Below are 15,511 nucleotides of genomic sequence, written 5' to 3'. Positions count from 1 at the left end.
GCTTTTTTATTAATATTAAATCAGACTGTGAAAGAGCCGCATGCGGCTCCCGAGCTGCAGTTTGGCCACCCCTGGTCTAGATAGACGCGTTAGGGCCCTTTTATTTGTTTGCTTACATACATTTACTGTTCTCATTATTCTACAAATTATTTGAAAACCAGCTGACATTAAAATTATTTGTTATTCCTGCCTGGGTCCTCACACCTCATTCGGTCACATGTAAAGTACACTCTATTGGGAAAGAATGGATATTAGGGGTCAGGTGGGTGCTCTGGGCCTCCCGAGGAGACCCGTACCCAGAGGTCATTTTGGGGGGGATCGCGGGGGATCGCAGTTCCCCTGGGTGAGGTACAGGGGGCGGGGCACATGATGAAGCCCCGCCCCCTGCTTCCGGCCGCCCCGCTTCCGGCCCTCAATTAGCTAGGAGGAGGCAGGAGAAGAGGGAGGGTAAGTTGCTTCCTCCCTGCCTCTCCCCACCCCTGCCTGCCTGGGGCCAGGGAGGGCCTTCGCGGGGCTTCCATGGGTGTGGCCTTATGACACACTTCCGGTGATGTCAGGGTGTGTGGCATATGCTAATGAGTTATGCTAATGAGTTCCCCTAGCTCTTTTTCTACAAAACGACCCCTGCCCGTACCCAGGGCCGTAGCCAGGATTTTTTTTTTACTTCAGTGGGCATTTAAATAAGTCGGGGGGGGGCACTGTGTCAGGAGCGACAAGAGAGTAAAAGGTTTTTTTTAAGTGTGTGCGAGACAGAGAGCTGGAGTAGGGAGCAGATGTGCCCTGTGGTGTGCCTTGCCCTCAGCCAGCCAGAGGTATACTGCTGGTAGGCAGGGCAGGGCAACGGCCCGGTGCAACTGTGGCACGCAACAAAAATAAAATAAACCAGCTGGATGGGAAGTCAGGAGGCCCGGATGGTAAGCCAGGGGAGGGGGCCTTGCCCCGAGATGCCCCACTGTAGCTACGGGACCTGCCCGTACCAGAGTGGTGGCAGTCTATGGAGAGCCTCCCCAATCACTACCTGTGACACCCCTTCAGGCTTATGTGTACATGTGCATGAACACATATGTATCTGCCTTATACTGAATCAGACCATTAGTCCATCAAGGTCAGTATTATCTACTTAGACTGGCAGTGCCAGGGTCTCAGGTGGAGGTCTTTCACACCACCTGCTACCTTATACTTTAACTGGAGATGCTGAGGATTGAACTTGGGACCTTCTGCATGCCAAGCAGAGGCTCTTCCACTGTGCCGCAGCCCCTCCTCTCCACAGGCTATTTCTGGGAGTCCCTTATCCAAGCAGTATTTGGGGGGGCATTTTGAGCTGTAGTGCGGGGGGGGGGAGTGAGGCACTCCTGTTCCACTGATGGAAATTCATTCCATCAGCAAAGATTTACTGCAGGATCCCGTACTCTTTTATCTGTTGCTGCTGAACCGGTTTTATGGCTTTTTCCGTTTTGTCTCTTTGATGGCTGTTTTATAAGTTATTGGGTCATGGTGGCTTTAACATTCATACTGCTGGAATGTTATTTTATTTAGGTTTTAACGTCCTGTGAGCTGCCACGGTGTGTTTGTTATGCTGTTTTAAATTCAAGGCACAAATAATAATAGAAAGTATTATTTGAATTTCAGCTCATTCGGAGCTGGAGCTTAGGAAATGTGTGCTGCAGTAGTAGCATGTCTGGGCTGACAGATTAGGCTTCCCAGACAGTCTTGAGCTCCAATAATCTCCTTTTTATCCATTAAAACACAGATGATCGACAACGGGCAAATCTTTGTTGAAACAATCATTGCTTTTTAAAATTTATTAGATATTTATTTAGATATTTATTTAGATATTTATATGTGACTTTCCTCACCACTGGGATCTCAAACCGGCTTACAACATCTTTCTCCCTTCCTCTGTGTTATCCTTACAAGAACGACCCTATGATATAGGTTAAGCTGAGATAGAGTGACTGGCCCAAGGTCACCCGGCAAGCTTTCATGGTACAGTGGCGGATTCGAGCCTGGGTCCTCCCTGACTGCAATCCAAGACTCTAACCACTATACCACACTGGCAGTCTGGTTTTGTAACTGGGTATCTCCAGGAACTACTTACAGTGCAGTTCTCAGCACAGTTACATCCTTCTACGCTCAATATCTTTAATGGGCTTAGAATACTGGAATATGCAAGGTCTATCGTGCAGCCTTATGAAGAAGATCTGAAGATCAGCCTACAAAGGGACAGCTGTCAGCTGAAGGACTGGTAGCTAGGATGGCTAGATTAGGGGCTGCCCACAATTTCAAACTGTGTCCTTCCTGCCTCCTGATTGGCTCTTCTGGAGACGTCACCTTCCTGCAGAGCTTCCTCATTGTTGTTCCTCTCACAGCAGTTAGGCTAGACATGGGGTGTCAAACATAAGGCCCAGGGGCCGGAACTGGCCTGTCTAGGTCTCCTATGCGGCCCGCAAGCAACTAATGCAAGGGAGGAAACAGGAGACTGCTTCAGGGGGGTGGGGGGAGCCACTCCAATTGTGGCTTCAGCATGGTGGAACAACCTCCTCTGCAGCAGTTAAGCAGCGTGGGAGCATCTACACAGTGCTGCACTGATGGCTGTCCAGTCCACCCATACGGGTTTTCCTTTGCGCCCCCCTCGCATCCCATGGGGCCTTGCAGTGAGGATACACCAACTCGGAGCTTACCAGCTGCTGTCCTGGGCTAGACAGTTAAGGTTCTGTCTTCTGTGTTCTATAACAGTTTGTTTTTGCTGGGAATAGAATGAGCCAGGAAAGGGTCGAGCCTCTAGATGCAGAAGGGTGTAAAACTTGTGGAAAGCTGAAGAGGGAAGCCAGATTGCCTTGCTGGGGACCTTGAACCTTAACCGTAGGCTCTGAACACCTTGATTAAGAGCTGTGTCATCTAGTGGGGGTTCGACTGGGAGCCTCATTTTGGAAGCTGGTGCCCAGCGTGTTCAGCAAGGGACTTCTTGACCCACCAACAAGAGGAAAAGGATGGACTTTGGGGGGTGGCAGGCTGTGAAGAAGGGAGAAGTTAATGGATTGGACTTTAAAAGATCACTGCTTTGTTGTGTTACTAAGTTCTGTGCTTCTGTTATGTGATGTTAATTGAAAAGTTCAGAAATGTTTTATTGTCTCTGAACGACTGCAAGAGTCATTCCAAGTTCTGCCACACTGAACCCAGAAGCTGGAGATACATTCTTCTTTAATAAACCTAGGCCCCACATTAGCCACGCTAGAGAGACAGAAGATAGGCGGATTTTCCGGGCGCGAACTCATCTCCACATCTGGGAAGCGTAGAGCTCCCGTGGCTCAACCGAGGCTTCCCGCCGAAGATGCACGGCAAAAAAACTAGTACCTCGGAGGTACTAGTTTCCGGAAACCGCGGGGCAAGGGCGGGCGTCTGATCGCGTTTCCGGTGGCATCCAGCGCCCGCCCATGCCCCATTGCGAAAAGGTTTTTCCCCCCCCCGAAGTCTCCAGGGATACGCACAAGCACCCAACAAGGCATGCGCATACTTCAGGTTAAAACAAAACAAAACACAACCCCATTTGCCGCGCCGCGCCGCTTCTTTAGCGCTTCGTGTGATCGGCACCTCCCCCCTAACCACGGGACCTCGACGGGACCACGAGGGGACGTCTGATCGTGCAGTCGCGCGTTATTTCCCTGCGGGGCAAACAGCCACGCCTCCCCCCCCCCCCGCAATATCCGGCCCGTGTGACCGGGGCCCTAGTCATTTTTATCTATAAACAGTCAACACACCACTTCCTTTGCATATTTAAATTCTGCTAACATAGAAAAGTGTAATTCAGTGCAGGATTGCTCTGTTAGCGACCACCACGCCCTGCTATAGGACAGCTAGCACAAGCCATGGCAGACCTCCTCAATACTGCCCCCCCCCCACCATCCCAGATGAACCTACAGTTTTATGCCAGGTTCAGGGTAGGTTAGACATTTCCCTTGCTCCAGCTCACCTTGTTGCCTGGAAGCCCGACAGGACCTTGAGGACCAGGTAGACCCTATGAGAAAGAGATGGATCAGCTGGGATCAGGGAAAAACAGCACATTCTCTGGCCAAGAGTAGTAAGAGCACTTTGGAAGCACCCTCACAGCATTCACTTCCAGCATACCTCTTCTTCTCCAGGCTCAAGGTGTGACAGAAACAAGTGCTGGAAGCGTCAAACACAAGCCAAGTGTGCCTATCATGGATTGGCTGACTCTCATGATGTCATAAAGGACTCCCCCCTCCCATAACTAACTTTGTACTTTAAAAACTGACTTAAGGGAAATCTTACACAATGATAAACAGATTCAGGTGGGCAGCCTTGCTGGTCTGGGGCAACAGAACAACCTATGAGTCCAGTGGCACGTTTAGGGTTGCCAATTCAGTGTTCCCTCTAAGCTGAGTTAATGTGAGCTAGCTCACAGTTTTTTGGCCTCCAGCTCACAGGTTTTTGTCTTAGCTCAGGAAGGATGGCTCCAGAGCAGACTAATTCATGCCATAGCCAAATCGCTCGCTCACAACTTTAAGGCCAGTAGCTCACAAAGTGGAATTTTTGCTCAAAAGACTCCACAGCTTAGAGGGAGCATTGGTTGCCATCCCCCCAATGGGGGTGGATTTCCCCCTGACTTTGGAGGGCCCAATCCACCACTGGCCAGCTGGCTGGTGGGGGAACCCCGCCCCCAAAGAGCCCCACCATGCCTGACATGCTCAGCACAATGATGTCACCTTGCGCCAGAAGGACCAGGAGAGCAGGCTGGCACCCCCACCAGCAGAAGGTAAGGACCTGGCAACCCTAGGCATCTTTAAGACCAACAAAGTTTAATTCTTGATATACGTTTTTGTGTGCATGTGTATCCGAAGAGCCAGTTTGGTATAGTGGTTAAGTGTGTGGACTCTAATCTGGGAGAACCGGGTTTGATTCCCCACTCCTTCACTTGCAGCTGCTGGATGACCTTGGGCAAGCCATAGTTCTGACAAGAGCTGTCCTTGAAAGGGCAGTTCTTGAAAGAGCTCTCTCAGCCCCACCTACCTCACAGTGGGTCTGTTGTGGGGAGGGAAAGGGAAAGGCATTTGTAAGCTGCTCTGAGACTCTGAGTGAAGGGCGGGGTATAAATCCAATCTCTTCTTCTCTTCTTCTTCTTTCTTCTATACATGCACATGAAAGCTTATACCCAGAATTAAACTTTGTTGGCGTTAAAGGTTCCACTGGACTCAAACAATGATAAACAGATAATGTGAGTGTTCATACTGTGCTTTTAACATTACAGAGTGGACAGCCTATCTGAAACCTGGGGGGGAGGAGAACCCATAGGCCAGCATTCAGTTTAACAATACCCATGCCTGTCATTTTACAGGGAAGTCAGGAATTAGCCAGACTCACATCATCACACCTTGGCATGTATTGGGAGCTCTGTTTTCATAGTAGTCTGTCTTTACTCTCTGACCCCTAAGCCCTTTTGTTCCTCTCCAACATTTTCTCTCTCATACAAAAAAACACACGCACAAAACAGAGAGCTAAACACATACCTGAGCTCCAGGGTTTCCCTGTTGTCCTGGCGGACCAGGCTCACCCTGTATGCCCTGAGGACAGAAAATCCTGCAGTCAGTAAAGATACCTAAAGAATACGACACACAGAAAGGGAAGAAAGCACGTACACACTCACTGGTGCCATGGTAATGAAAAACTGCTGCAGGGGACATGAATTATAAGAGTGGACCGTGGAATGCTTTGAAAAGGAAGCCTGGATCCTTCTCCAGCTGAATTCCCACCCACCCACCCCCAGCAGGCAGTTTTTAGCTGGTTGAGGTGGCGGTAATCCTGAGAGCCAGTTTGGCGTAGTGGTTAGGAGTGCAGACTCTAATCTGGGAGAACCAGGTTTGCGTCCCCACTCCTTCACATGCAGCCAGCTGGTGTGACTTTAGGTCACTTACAAGTTCTCTCAGAGCTGTTCTCTCAAGAGCAGTCCTCAAAAGAGCTCTCTCAGCCCCACCTACCTCGCAGGGTGTCTGTTGTGCGGAGGGGAAGGGAAAGGAGATTGTAAGCCCCTCTGAGACTCCTTCAGGTAGTGAAAGGTGGGGGTATAAATCCAATCTGTTGTCTTTCTCTTCTACATTGGCTGGGAGGAGTAGCTCAGTAGCATTTTGCCTAATATCAAAAAAATCTGCATGCCAGCCAAGAACTATCTACAAGAACCTGCACAAGCACATCCGGTCATTCATTCATTCATTTCAGCAAATTCCGAGAATTTGTGATTGCTAACCAAACAGCATGATCATTCTTTACTTCTCATACCCTAGAGAAACAGTTTCTGTCCAATCCTTTGTTGGCCTTTGCCTCTAAAAGTTTTTAAGCCCTGAGGCCCAGCAAAACATACATAGTTAAGTCTATTGATTTAAGGGGCTGCAATACCCTTAGCTCTGTCCTGGCCCTCCTCTAAAAGACAAGTCATTAGGCCTAAAGTATTATTCCAAAACAGCCAAACAGAAACCCATTGTTTCACAACTGTCTTCCTGGTCTCTAAAGAGATATAATTCTGTAATGTAAAAATGGTGTGTGTGTGTGTGTGTTGCAGAAGTGAAGGTTTTGGATTATGCTCCCAGATAGTCGAAAGGCTACATTTAAGTTGCTAACCAGCACTGCACTCATTTTTACAGCAACCAATCAGCATGCACTTTTTGCTGAGGAGATATATGAATTACAAAATAGGAAGCTTGATTTAATTCAGTTTTTCCCCCATGCTGAGTTGTTTCTATCTTGATTTAACAAACTCCACCTTACAGTCTTCACAGCACAAACTGATGTGCCACAGTATAAATGCAAGAATGCCTGTCCTTCCCCTATGTGATATGCTAATACATGGACGCAGTCTATGAAAGCGCGCAGGAGACCGCTGGATCAATTTGATTATCCTCTGCATTAACATCCTTCAGTTAAGACCACAGGTGGTCAAGAGGATATTATTTTGGTCAGGCCAATCAGAATTCTGGTTGGTTGGTTGGCAACTCTATTTGGTTCATGTTGTGGTTCCTTTAGAAATAATTTACCAAAATCAAAATAAAACAACTGGTTTGTGGATTGGGCTGCATTTGGTTGTTCTTTTGCAGATGGGACCGCTTTTTGCAAGGCAACTTTCTCTTTTATGCTGTGCACTAGGGCTGGGTCTATTTAAAAAGGTTGAAATGAAATTAAAATTGCTTGCAACAGGGAATAGGGAACAGTATAATTTATATATATTTAAATGCTTTTAATGTTTGATTATTTCAGTGCCTTGTTCTCCATCTCGGGATTTTATTTGGGTGGAAAGGCAGCATATGCATGTTTTAAATAAATAAACACATTTATAAAACGACGTGAAGGCTGAAGCCCATAGGAAGACATGCTCACATGGGGGGGGGGAGTTACAGGATTTGATGGCCATGAAAATGTGCTCTGCCTCACCTGAATCAGCAGTAAAAATAAAGGCACAGGGAGATGTCTGGGGGGGAGAGACCCTTGCTTACAGCACTGCCTGCTATGCAGCTGACAAGGGTGTTGGACTGACATGGTAGAAAATTGGATTTTAGCGACATGGTAATTCTGTGTTTTCTTGTTGGTAGAAGGGACTTTATTTACTCAGAAGTAAACCCCATCGAATTCAGTGGGACCAACAACCTAATAAGTACATTGGCTGTGATCATATGCACAATTAGCTCCGACATAGGCGCAAATGCCGGGCAGATTTAAAGGGCGCAATCAGACACAAACATCTGCAGCTGTCAGCAATCCATCTTGCTCCACCACAGAAGCGGAGTAAACAAGCACTGGGGAAAGTCCGGTAGCAAACGGGTTGCTACGGGCCATGGATGGACTTTCCCCTATCTGATCGCTCCAGCGCGCTCTCATGTTGTCAGGACAGTCTGATCAGGCCATCCCGATTCCGTGCTGTTGGTTTCTTCCCCCTTCTCAGTATGCACATCATCGCACACTCCATCGGGAACCCTCGGTGGGGAGGTGCAATTTATCGATACCTTGTTTAAGTGCATCGAAAACGGCAAAAAAACCCAAAACCGACTCACCCACATCACGCAACTGTGGGTCAAATTCCTCCAGAAGGAATAGCCTCACTTACCCCACATTTTATTTCGTGTGTGTGAATTACAGTCCTCTTTGCAGTATCAGTAGACCTGATACCAAACATGGCCTCATCTGCGGATACTTAAATCTGCAGTTCAGAGCCACCTTGAAAGAAAGCAGATTTTTTTTCTCCAAAGTTGGGAGACTCAGCCAGTGTGCAGAAAAATCTAATAAAAAAGAAGTTTAAAAAACAAACAAACACCCAAAACAGAAAGCAGTTGTCTGCTCTTGTGCATGCAGCAGCCTCTGTGCTAATGCTGTGAGTGAGTGGGGAAGAAGGAATGCAAACTTCCTCTCCCCCTGCCAGCCCCAGAGGTAACTGTGCTGGAGTTGGACACATATAGGCAGGAGAAAAGAAGGGGGTTCCCAGTCCTTGCAAGTATCTTGGGGGTCGCTGCTTGTTCCATATATTCCTGTGAGCTAAAGGCTAAGAGTTTAGAATTTAATGATTAAGCTTACTCATTTGAGGAAACTGGGCTTTGTTTTTGGTGAAATGTGATAAGAATTAGCTGTAAAACTGTAACTCTATGCTCATTTGCTAGGGTACAAGTCTCACTGAACTCAGGAGGACATGCCTTCATGCGTACGTCCCTGGACTGAACGTGTGGTATCTGATGACTGTTGAACAAATTGTATGTGGTGTTGGGGATCCATGAGCTGATGCACCAAACAGGTTATGAGAGGAGCATGAAAAAAGATGTGCAAATGGTATTTAGGATATATTCACTACCCCAAGCCAAATTCAAATGTATCTTGGGATAGGAAAATGCCCTCTCTACCCCCAACAATTACATTTGTGGCGGCAGAATTCTTTTTTTTCCCCACAGCACCCATGGCTTTTTGAAGCACCCAGAACCTGTTTCAAATATCTATCATCATTAATCACAAATATTTTTGCTATTCATGGGGTTATTTTTCTACTTCTGTGGTGAAGTAAATGTTCTCCTATGAAGCCATTACAGACTTCTGTTAACACTTCATGATAACCTTCCCCTGGACTAGTCTTCCACTGCAAAAACCCACGGGGCATTATTCATCGCAACATTTTACAGTGCCTGGTATTTTAAAAAATCACCGGCATGTCAAAAACAGTAGATTGTTGTGGGGGTTTTAATTGCCTTAGGTATTTTTTCCATTTACAGACAGGCAACTGTAAATGGCTTTACCTGGAGGAGATTATTTACTCCGTGGAGGTAAAAACATCCTGGAAGGTGAAAGATGTTGACAGGGTTGCCAGTTCCAGGTTGAGAAATACCTGGAGATTTGGGGAATGGAGCCTGAGGAGGGTGGAGTTTGGGGAGGGAAGGGACCTCAGTGGTGTATGGTGCCACAGAGTCCACCTTCCAAAGCAACCATTTCTCCAGGTAAGCTGATCTCTATCACCTGGAGATCAGTTGTAATCCCAGGAGATCTCCAGTCACTACCTGGAGGTTGGTAGCCCTAGATGCTGAGCCACATCTTCATATAGGGTGTATTCAGACGGCTCTTTAGATCCACGCGAGGTATGAGTGCCTCATGGATTAAAATGTAATGTCCAGACATCAACATCTGGGAAACATCCATCTTCCGTGAGCATCCCATTTTTGTGTGCTTCAGAGCCGTACTAAAAAGGTACTAGTTAAAATCTGGAGTTTTCAGATCCTTTTTTTTTTTTTTTGGCCCCCCGGAGGGGATTTTTTTTTATTATTGCATTTTATATATGGACTACAAACTACAATGAAAAAAGGGAGTGGTACTACATTTAGGGAGAAAGTAAAGATAACCACTACTAACTAAAAGCCCGAGAGAGGAGATCTTCATAATAGCTTACATATTATGCCATCCGTTTAAACGCTACATTTTATGAACTTAGTCAGTCATGCTCTTATATCTTTTAAATCTTAAGTTTAACTGTTAGGAAAGATTCCCTCAGCACCTCCATGTTAAAATATCTTATTTATCAGAATTCCATTCAGAGTCTTTCAACCCTCATTTGTTCTTATCTTGTCTCTTCCACAGTTTGTAAGGACTTTTAGGAGCCGCTGCACCCTTCTCCGACAGAAGAGTCCTCTCCAGAGGACCCCGAGTCCAGCTCGCCACTGGACTTACTATCCTTTTCTTCTTTATCCACCTCCCCTGGCTCACCCCGCTTGGCTCTCAAAAAGTCTCGTGCTTTTGAAACAGAGTCAATCTTTTCTTTCTTTTCCTGGAGTTTAAAGGTCACGTCCTCTGGGTATAACTATCTGTATCCAATTGCATTAGTTTGAAGAAAAAGGATTTAATCTTTATGCTTCTTTCTCCATTGTCTTATTTCAAATGGAATGTCTTTCAGAATCCGAATAGTCTTGTCCTCAATGCTCAAGGGTGTCCCCGCCGTCGCTCTCAGGATACAATCCCTTACATGCCTCTTTGAGAATCTCACCACAATTTCCCCAGGCAGATTATTCTTCTTTATGTATATGGAATAGGACCTATAGACCACATCCATTTCATTCATAAGATAGTCCGCCTTTAAATCTGTCACTGGGGCTAATGCTTCACTCATCATTTGCTTCAGATTCTCTCCTTTGCTCTCTGAGACACCCTGGAAGCGAAGAACCAGATTTGCTTTTTCCATTTGTATTTGTAAAAGTTGTCCTTCTGTTGAGTTTTGCTTCTTTTCCAATTTATACACCTTCTTCTTCACCTTTTGTGTAGTGGCATCAACCTCTTTCACTCTCTCTGTTGTTTGGTCCAGGATTTTAAGTGTATCGTTGAGTTGTGTCTGCTGGGTAGATATATATTAATTCATTTTTGACAGCTGCTCCTGGAGGTTAGTCATCTGCTCCAGCAGGGGGTGCAGGGACTCTGCCATCGTTTTAGCCAACTCGGTGGTTCCTTCCGGTCTTGGACTCTCAGCTCCTTTTGTTTTTGAAAGCTTCTCCTTCTCCGTCCTCTTCCCCGCCATCTTTTTCGATTGTTTACTTTCGCCCAACTTTTAAAAGTCTCTGAATTTACCCTCAACCGCTCATGCATGCCTTGGTAAGTCTTTCCAGCAGTTTTTGCCGCTTTGCTTCTGCTCCCCCCCCCCTCGATCTCGCTTACAGTTTTTGCGCCTGGGAGGGGCCCCTCCCCCACTCGCTTTGCCCTCTAATCCGTGGGGTTTGGGGGGAGCTTTCTTTTTAGTTTAACAAATCGCTTCCATCCGACTCACGTTCATTATCGGCCATCCGACCTCTTTTACTTTCATTTTCCACCACTCAATCTCCTGCACTTGTCCCGGCCAGCGTCACTAATTCCAAATGGATACAGACGGAGGGACCGTCAGGACGGAGAAGTGCCTCAATTCCCCAGTATCGCGCTGGGGAAGAGGCAGCCTCTTAAGAGTCCCTTGGCCAGGAGGCTTTCGCCAGTCTCCTGGGGGGAGTGCGATACATTGCCCCCCCTTTCCGCCTGCGCGCAGTTTCACCCCCGGGAGGTCCGGGAGGTGCGACTGCTCAGCGTGCCGCCATCCACCGGAAGTCTGGAGTTTTCAGTTCCGACGGGACAGTCGCGGATTTGACCCTGTCTGATCGTCTCAGCGCACAATTTAAAAATGGTGCCAATTCGGAATGGTCTGACGTCAGACCATCCCAAACGGTCACCATTTTTAAAAAAATCTTGATTCTGCGCATGTGCGGATTAACAAGGCTACAATATCACACCTATGTGCATGCGCAAAAAGTTTTTTTTAAAAAAAAACCACCTCGCGTGCCTCCTTCAGTGGACGCCATCTAGACCATCTACAGCGGAAGCAGCGCATGGTAAGGCGATTCCCCCGGGGGATGTCTGGTTGTGAGAGGACGGATTTAAAAGATCGGGATCAAATTTGAGCCGGCATAATGGTGGGATTGGCTGCCCGTCTGGACGCACCCACAGTCTGCCAAACAAATGCAACGGGGGTGACTTTTGACTCCGCTGTTTTTGCTTAAAGGCTTTAACTTTTAAAAAAGTATCAGGGGAGGGTTGATACGGGTCAGCGCTGAAGCACTAGGGAAGGGGTTTCCCCAGTTAAAGGCTGCGGTCACAGACACTAAACAATTCACTTTCAGTGCACATTCCAACTGGACTTTTACTGGGTGAACTGGCAAAATCCAGTTGGAAAGTGCACAGAAAGTTGATTGAGAGTGGATTATTCAGTGTGTGTGACCCCAGTCAAAAACAAACAAACAGAAGCTGGTCCCCCCCACCCTCGTTTTTGAATAAGGGAAAAGGCCAGTCTTAAAGGGGGACACTTCTGATTGGAGAAATGCCAAAGAGAGGGGAGGGGAATTAACTCCCTCTTCAACAGCACCATGGCCTTGTGCCATACCAGGTCCTCTCGCAGGGCTCTTTTTGTAGCAGGAACTCCTTTGTATATTAGGCCACACACCCCTAATGTAGCCAATCCTCCAAGAGCTTACAGAGCTCTTCTTACAGGAGCTACTGTAAGCTCTTGGAGGATTGGCTACATTAGGGGTGTGTGGCCTAATATGCAAATGAGTACCTGCTACAAAAAGAGCCCTGCGGGTCACGGCTGTTTTGTTTTTGTTTTTAGTCTAATCACATGTCAGCATAGAAAAATGCCAATCACCAGGGTTAAACTCCACAAGCAGAGGCATGGTGCTTTGTTTATAATATCCACCTGTCAAAAGTTCAAGAAAAACAAGCAGCTTCCCTTCACGACTGGAACCTTTGATTCACAGTAACTAAGCAGCAGAGGTACAGATTAGGGTCGCCACCTCTGGGTTGGGAAATACCTGGAGATTTTCTTTTTGGGGGGTGGATCCTGGGGAGGATGGGGTTTGGGAAGGGGAGGGGCCTCAGCAGGATATAAATACATTGAGTCCATTCTCCAAAGCAGCTGTTTTCTCCAGGGGAACTACGGTTGCCGGCTCTGGGTTGGGAAATACCTGGAGATTTGGGGGGGCGGAGCCTCGGGAGGACAGAGTTTGGGGCATAATGCCATACAGTCCAGCTTCCAAAGCAGCCATTTTCTCCAATGGAACTGATCTCCGTCATCTGGAGATCAGTTGTAAATAGCAGATCTCCAGTCACCACCTGGAACTGATCTCACTCGTCTGGAGATCAAGTGTAATAGCAGATCTCTAGGTGCCACCTGGAGGTTGGCAACCCTAGTACAGCCATGCATTGCTGGGAAAAACAGAAAGTGGGACATCTGATAGGCTGATTCACATATTGCAAAGTCCTTTTGGCTGACAATGATATAAGGATAGTTACATGTTAAGTTTCCTACTGGAGGAAAGAAGAGTAGTTTCCCAGGACCACTACAGATCGGGAAAACAATGTACATGGGGGAAGGCCCCTTTGCCACACTTGCCACAGTTCCAAGCCGAATCAGGCCCATGTGCACCTAGGAAGTTTGGAGCTCCAAGCAAATGTGTCATCCAAAGTCCTTGAGACAGCCACTCCACCATTGCCACATTTCTCCCTAACTTGTGTTACTCAGCGAAGAAAGGGCTGTGCAGACAAGAAAGACCCACTCTTTCCTAAAAATAATAAAAGGCCCAGGAAGTAAATCATTCCACTGATCATTCCCCTACAGACACAAAGCAACTGGTAGAAGCCCAGAAATTTAATGTGCTCGATTTGCATAACGTTCACATTAAACTGCCTAGATTTGAGGGATTGAAATATGGCATGTATTTCATACATCTCTATAAAGCCCTCCGGGTTCAAAAGGCAATTTAATGATTTGATACAATGGCTTTTTGATGGGGAAATGTTATTGATGTGCACGCTTTTTCCCCCACCCATGTCCTCTTTTTAAAAGTTCTTATGCCATATTCCCACATGCTTTTCATTTCTGGGAGAGTTTAAAGAGCCATTTGAAGGTAGTCTGGAGGAAAACATTTCTGAAAAACCATTTTTTAAAAAGGTGCATGTAAGAAACATCTGGATCATGCATGCTCCTCTGGATATATATTTTATTTATCTTCTCCTCCACACACACACAGCGGTTCCACAGCTGCATGTGTGTGCAAGCTTCAATGTGTACTTCAGATTGCACATCGACACTGATACAATCCGTGCACACATCCAGAATTCTGATTTCATACAACCTTTTCCCTAATCCAATAAATGCAAAAATTCTGGAAGTCAAATTGAGAGCCAGTTTGGTGTAGTGGTTAAGAACACAGACTCTAATCTGGGGGAAACGGGTTTGATTCCCCACTCCTCCACATGCAGCTGCTGGTGTGACCTTGAGTCAGTCATAAGTTCTTTCAGAGCTGTTCTCTTAAGGGCAATTATCGAGAGAGCTCTCTGAGCCCACCTACCTCACAGGGTGTCTGTTGCCGGGAGGGGAAGGGAAAGGGATTATAAACTGCTCTGAGACTCCTTCGGGTAGAGAAGGGTGGGGTATAAATCCAATCTCTTCTTCTCTTCTTCTTCTTTCATGAGCTCACTCTAGATTTTGACAAGTATTCTTTTTTTTTTCTTTTTGGTTTGTATTTTGATTATTTCCAAATTTTACCAGTTTGGTGTAGTGGTTAAGTGAGCAGGCTCTGGTCTGGGAGAACCAGGTTTGATTCCCCACCCCTCCACTCATAGCTGCTGGATGACCTTGGGCAAGCCGTAGTTCTGTCAGAGGTGTTCTTGAAAAGAGCAGTTTCTGTCAGAGCTCTCTCAGCCCACCTACCTCACAGGGTGCCTGTTGTGGGGAGGGGAAGGGAAAGGAGTTTGTAAGCCACTCTGAGACACCTTTGGGTAGTGAAGGGCGGGGTATAAATCCAATCTCTTCTACTACTACTACTACTACTCATAAATGTCTGGGATGCTTTTTAAGAAGCCCCATCATTTCTCAGTTTACTTTTAGAGCAACAGTGTTAGCCACCGTGTTTGGCACTATCCCTCCAATCAGTAGACATTTTTAACTACGAACGCTGAAAAAATGTAATGAAGAGAAAATAGACTGAAACTTTTGCCAGCAACTTTGGGCTTGGTGAATTCGCTTGAGAAAGTCCCCCCCCCCAAAAAAAAATATATATATATAGTTCACTTCTACTTTTTTCTACACCTGTTCTTAAAGTAGCAAGTTGGACGTAAAAATCTCAAGATACCAAAAATTTGCCATTCATATGTAAGATTCAGAGTGCAATTCTATTAATATAAGAACCCTGTTGTATGAGACCAGTGGTCCATCTAGTCCAGCATTCCGTCTTGTACAGTGGCCAACCAGTTACTCTGCAAGGCCAACAACAGGACATACAGGCTGAGGCTTTCCGCTGATGTTGCCTCCTGGCTCTGGTATCCAGACCTTGAATATCTCTGAATATGGAGGCTGCCTTTAGTCACCATAGCTAGTAGCCACTGAGCTATCCTCCATGAATTTAATCCTCTCTTAAAGCCATCTATGCTTGTGGCATTCTTGGCTGCAAATTCTGCATTTTAATAACTCATT

At 46.5% G+C, this 15,511-nt stretch overlaps 1 protein-coding gene across 1 annotated transcript in view; it reads right to left on the bottom strand.

Moving 5' to 3' along the window:
• Positions 1-15,511, bottom strand: part of LOC107123443 (collagen alpha-1(XI) chain-like) — a 203,520-nt gene that overhangs the window by 37,616 nt on the left and 150,393 nt on the right. The window contains exons 25-26 of the mRNA XM_015426692.1: positions 5,526-5,579; positions 3,971-4,015 (exon numbers count right to left, since the gene is read on the bottom strand). Coding sequence (XP_015282178.1) covers positions 3,971-4,015; positions 5,526-5,579 — 99 coding nt within the window. The remainder of the gene's footprint in view (positions 1-3,970; positions 4,016-5,525; positions 5,580-15,511) is intronic.

The sequence above is a fragment of the Gekko japonicus genome, unplaced genomic scaffold (genome assembly GCF_001447785.1).
Source record: "Gekko japonicus isolate JY-2015 unplaced genomic scaffold, Gekko_japonicus_V1.1 scaffold2569, whole genome shotgun sequence".
NCBI lineage: Eukaryota > Metazoa > Chordata > Lepidosauria > Squamata > Gekkonidae > Gekko > Gekko japonicus.
This window is presented reverse-complemented; position numbering and strand designations above follow the sequence as displayed.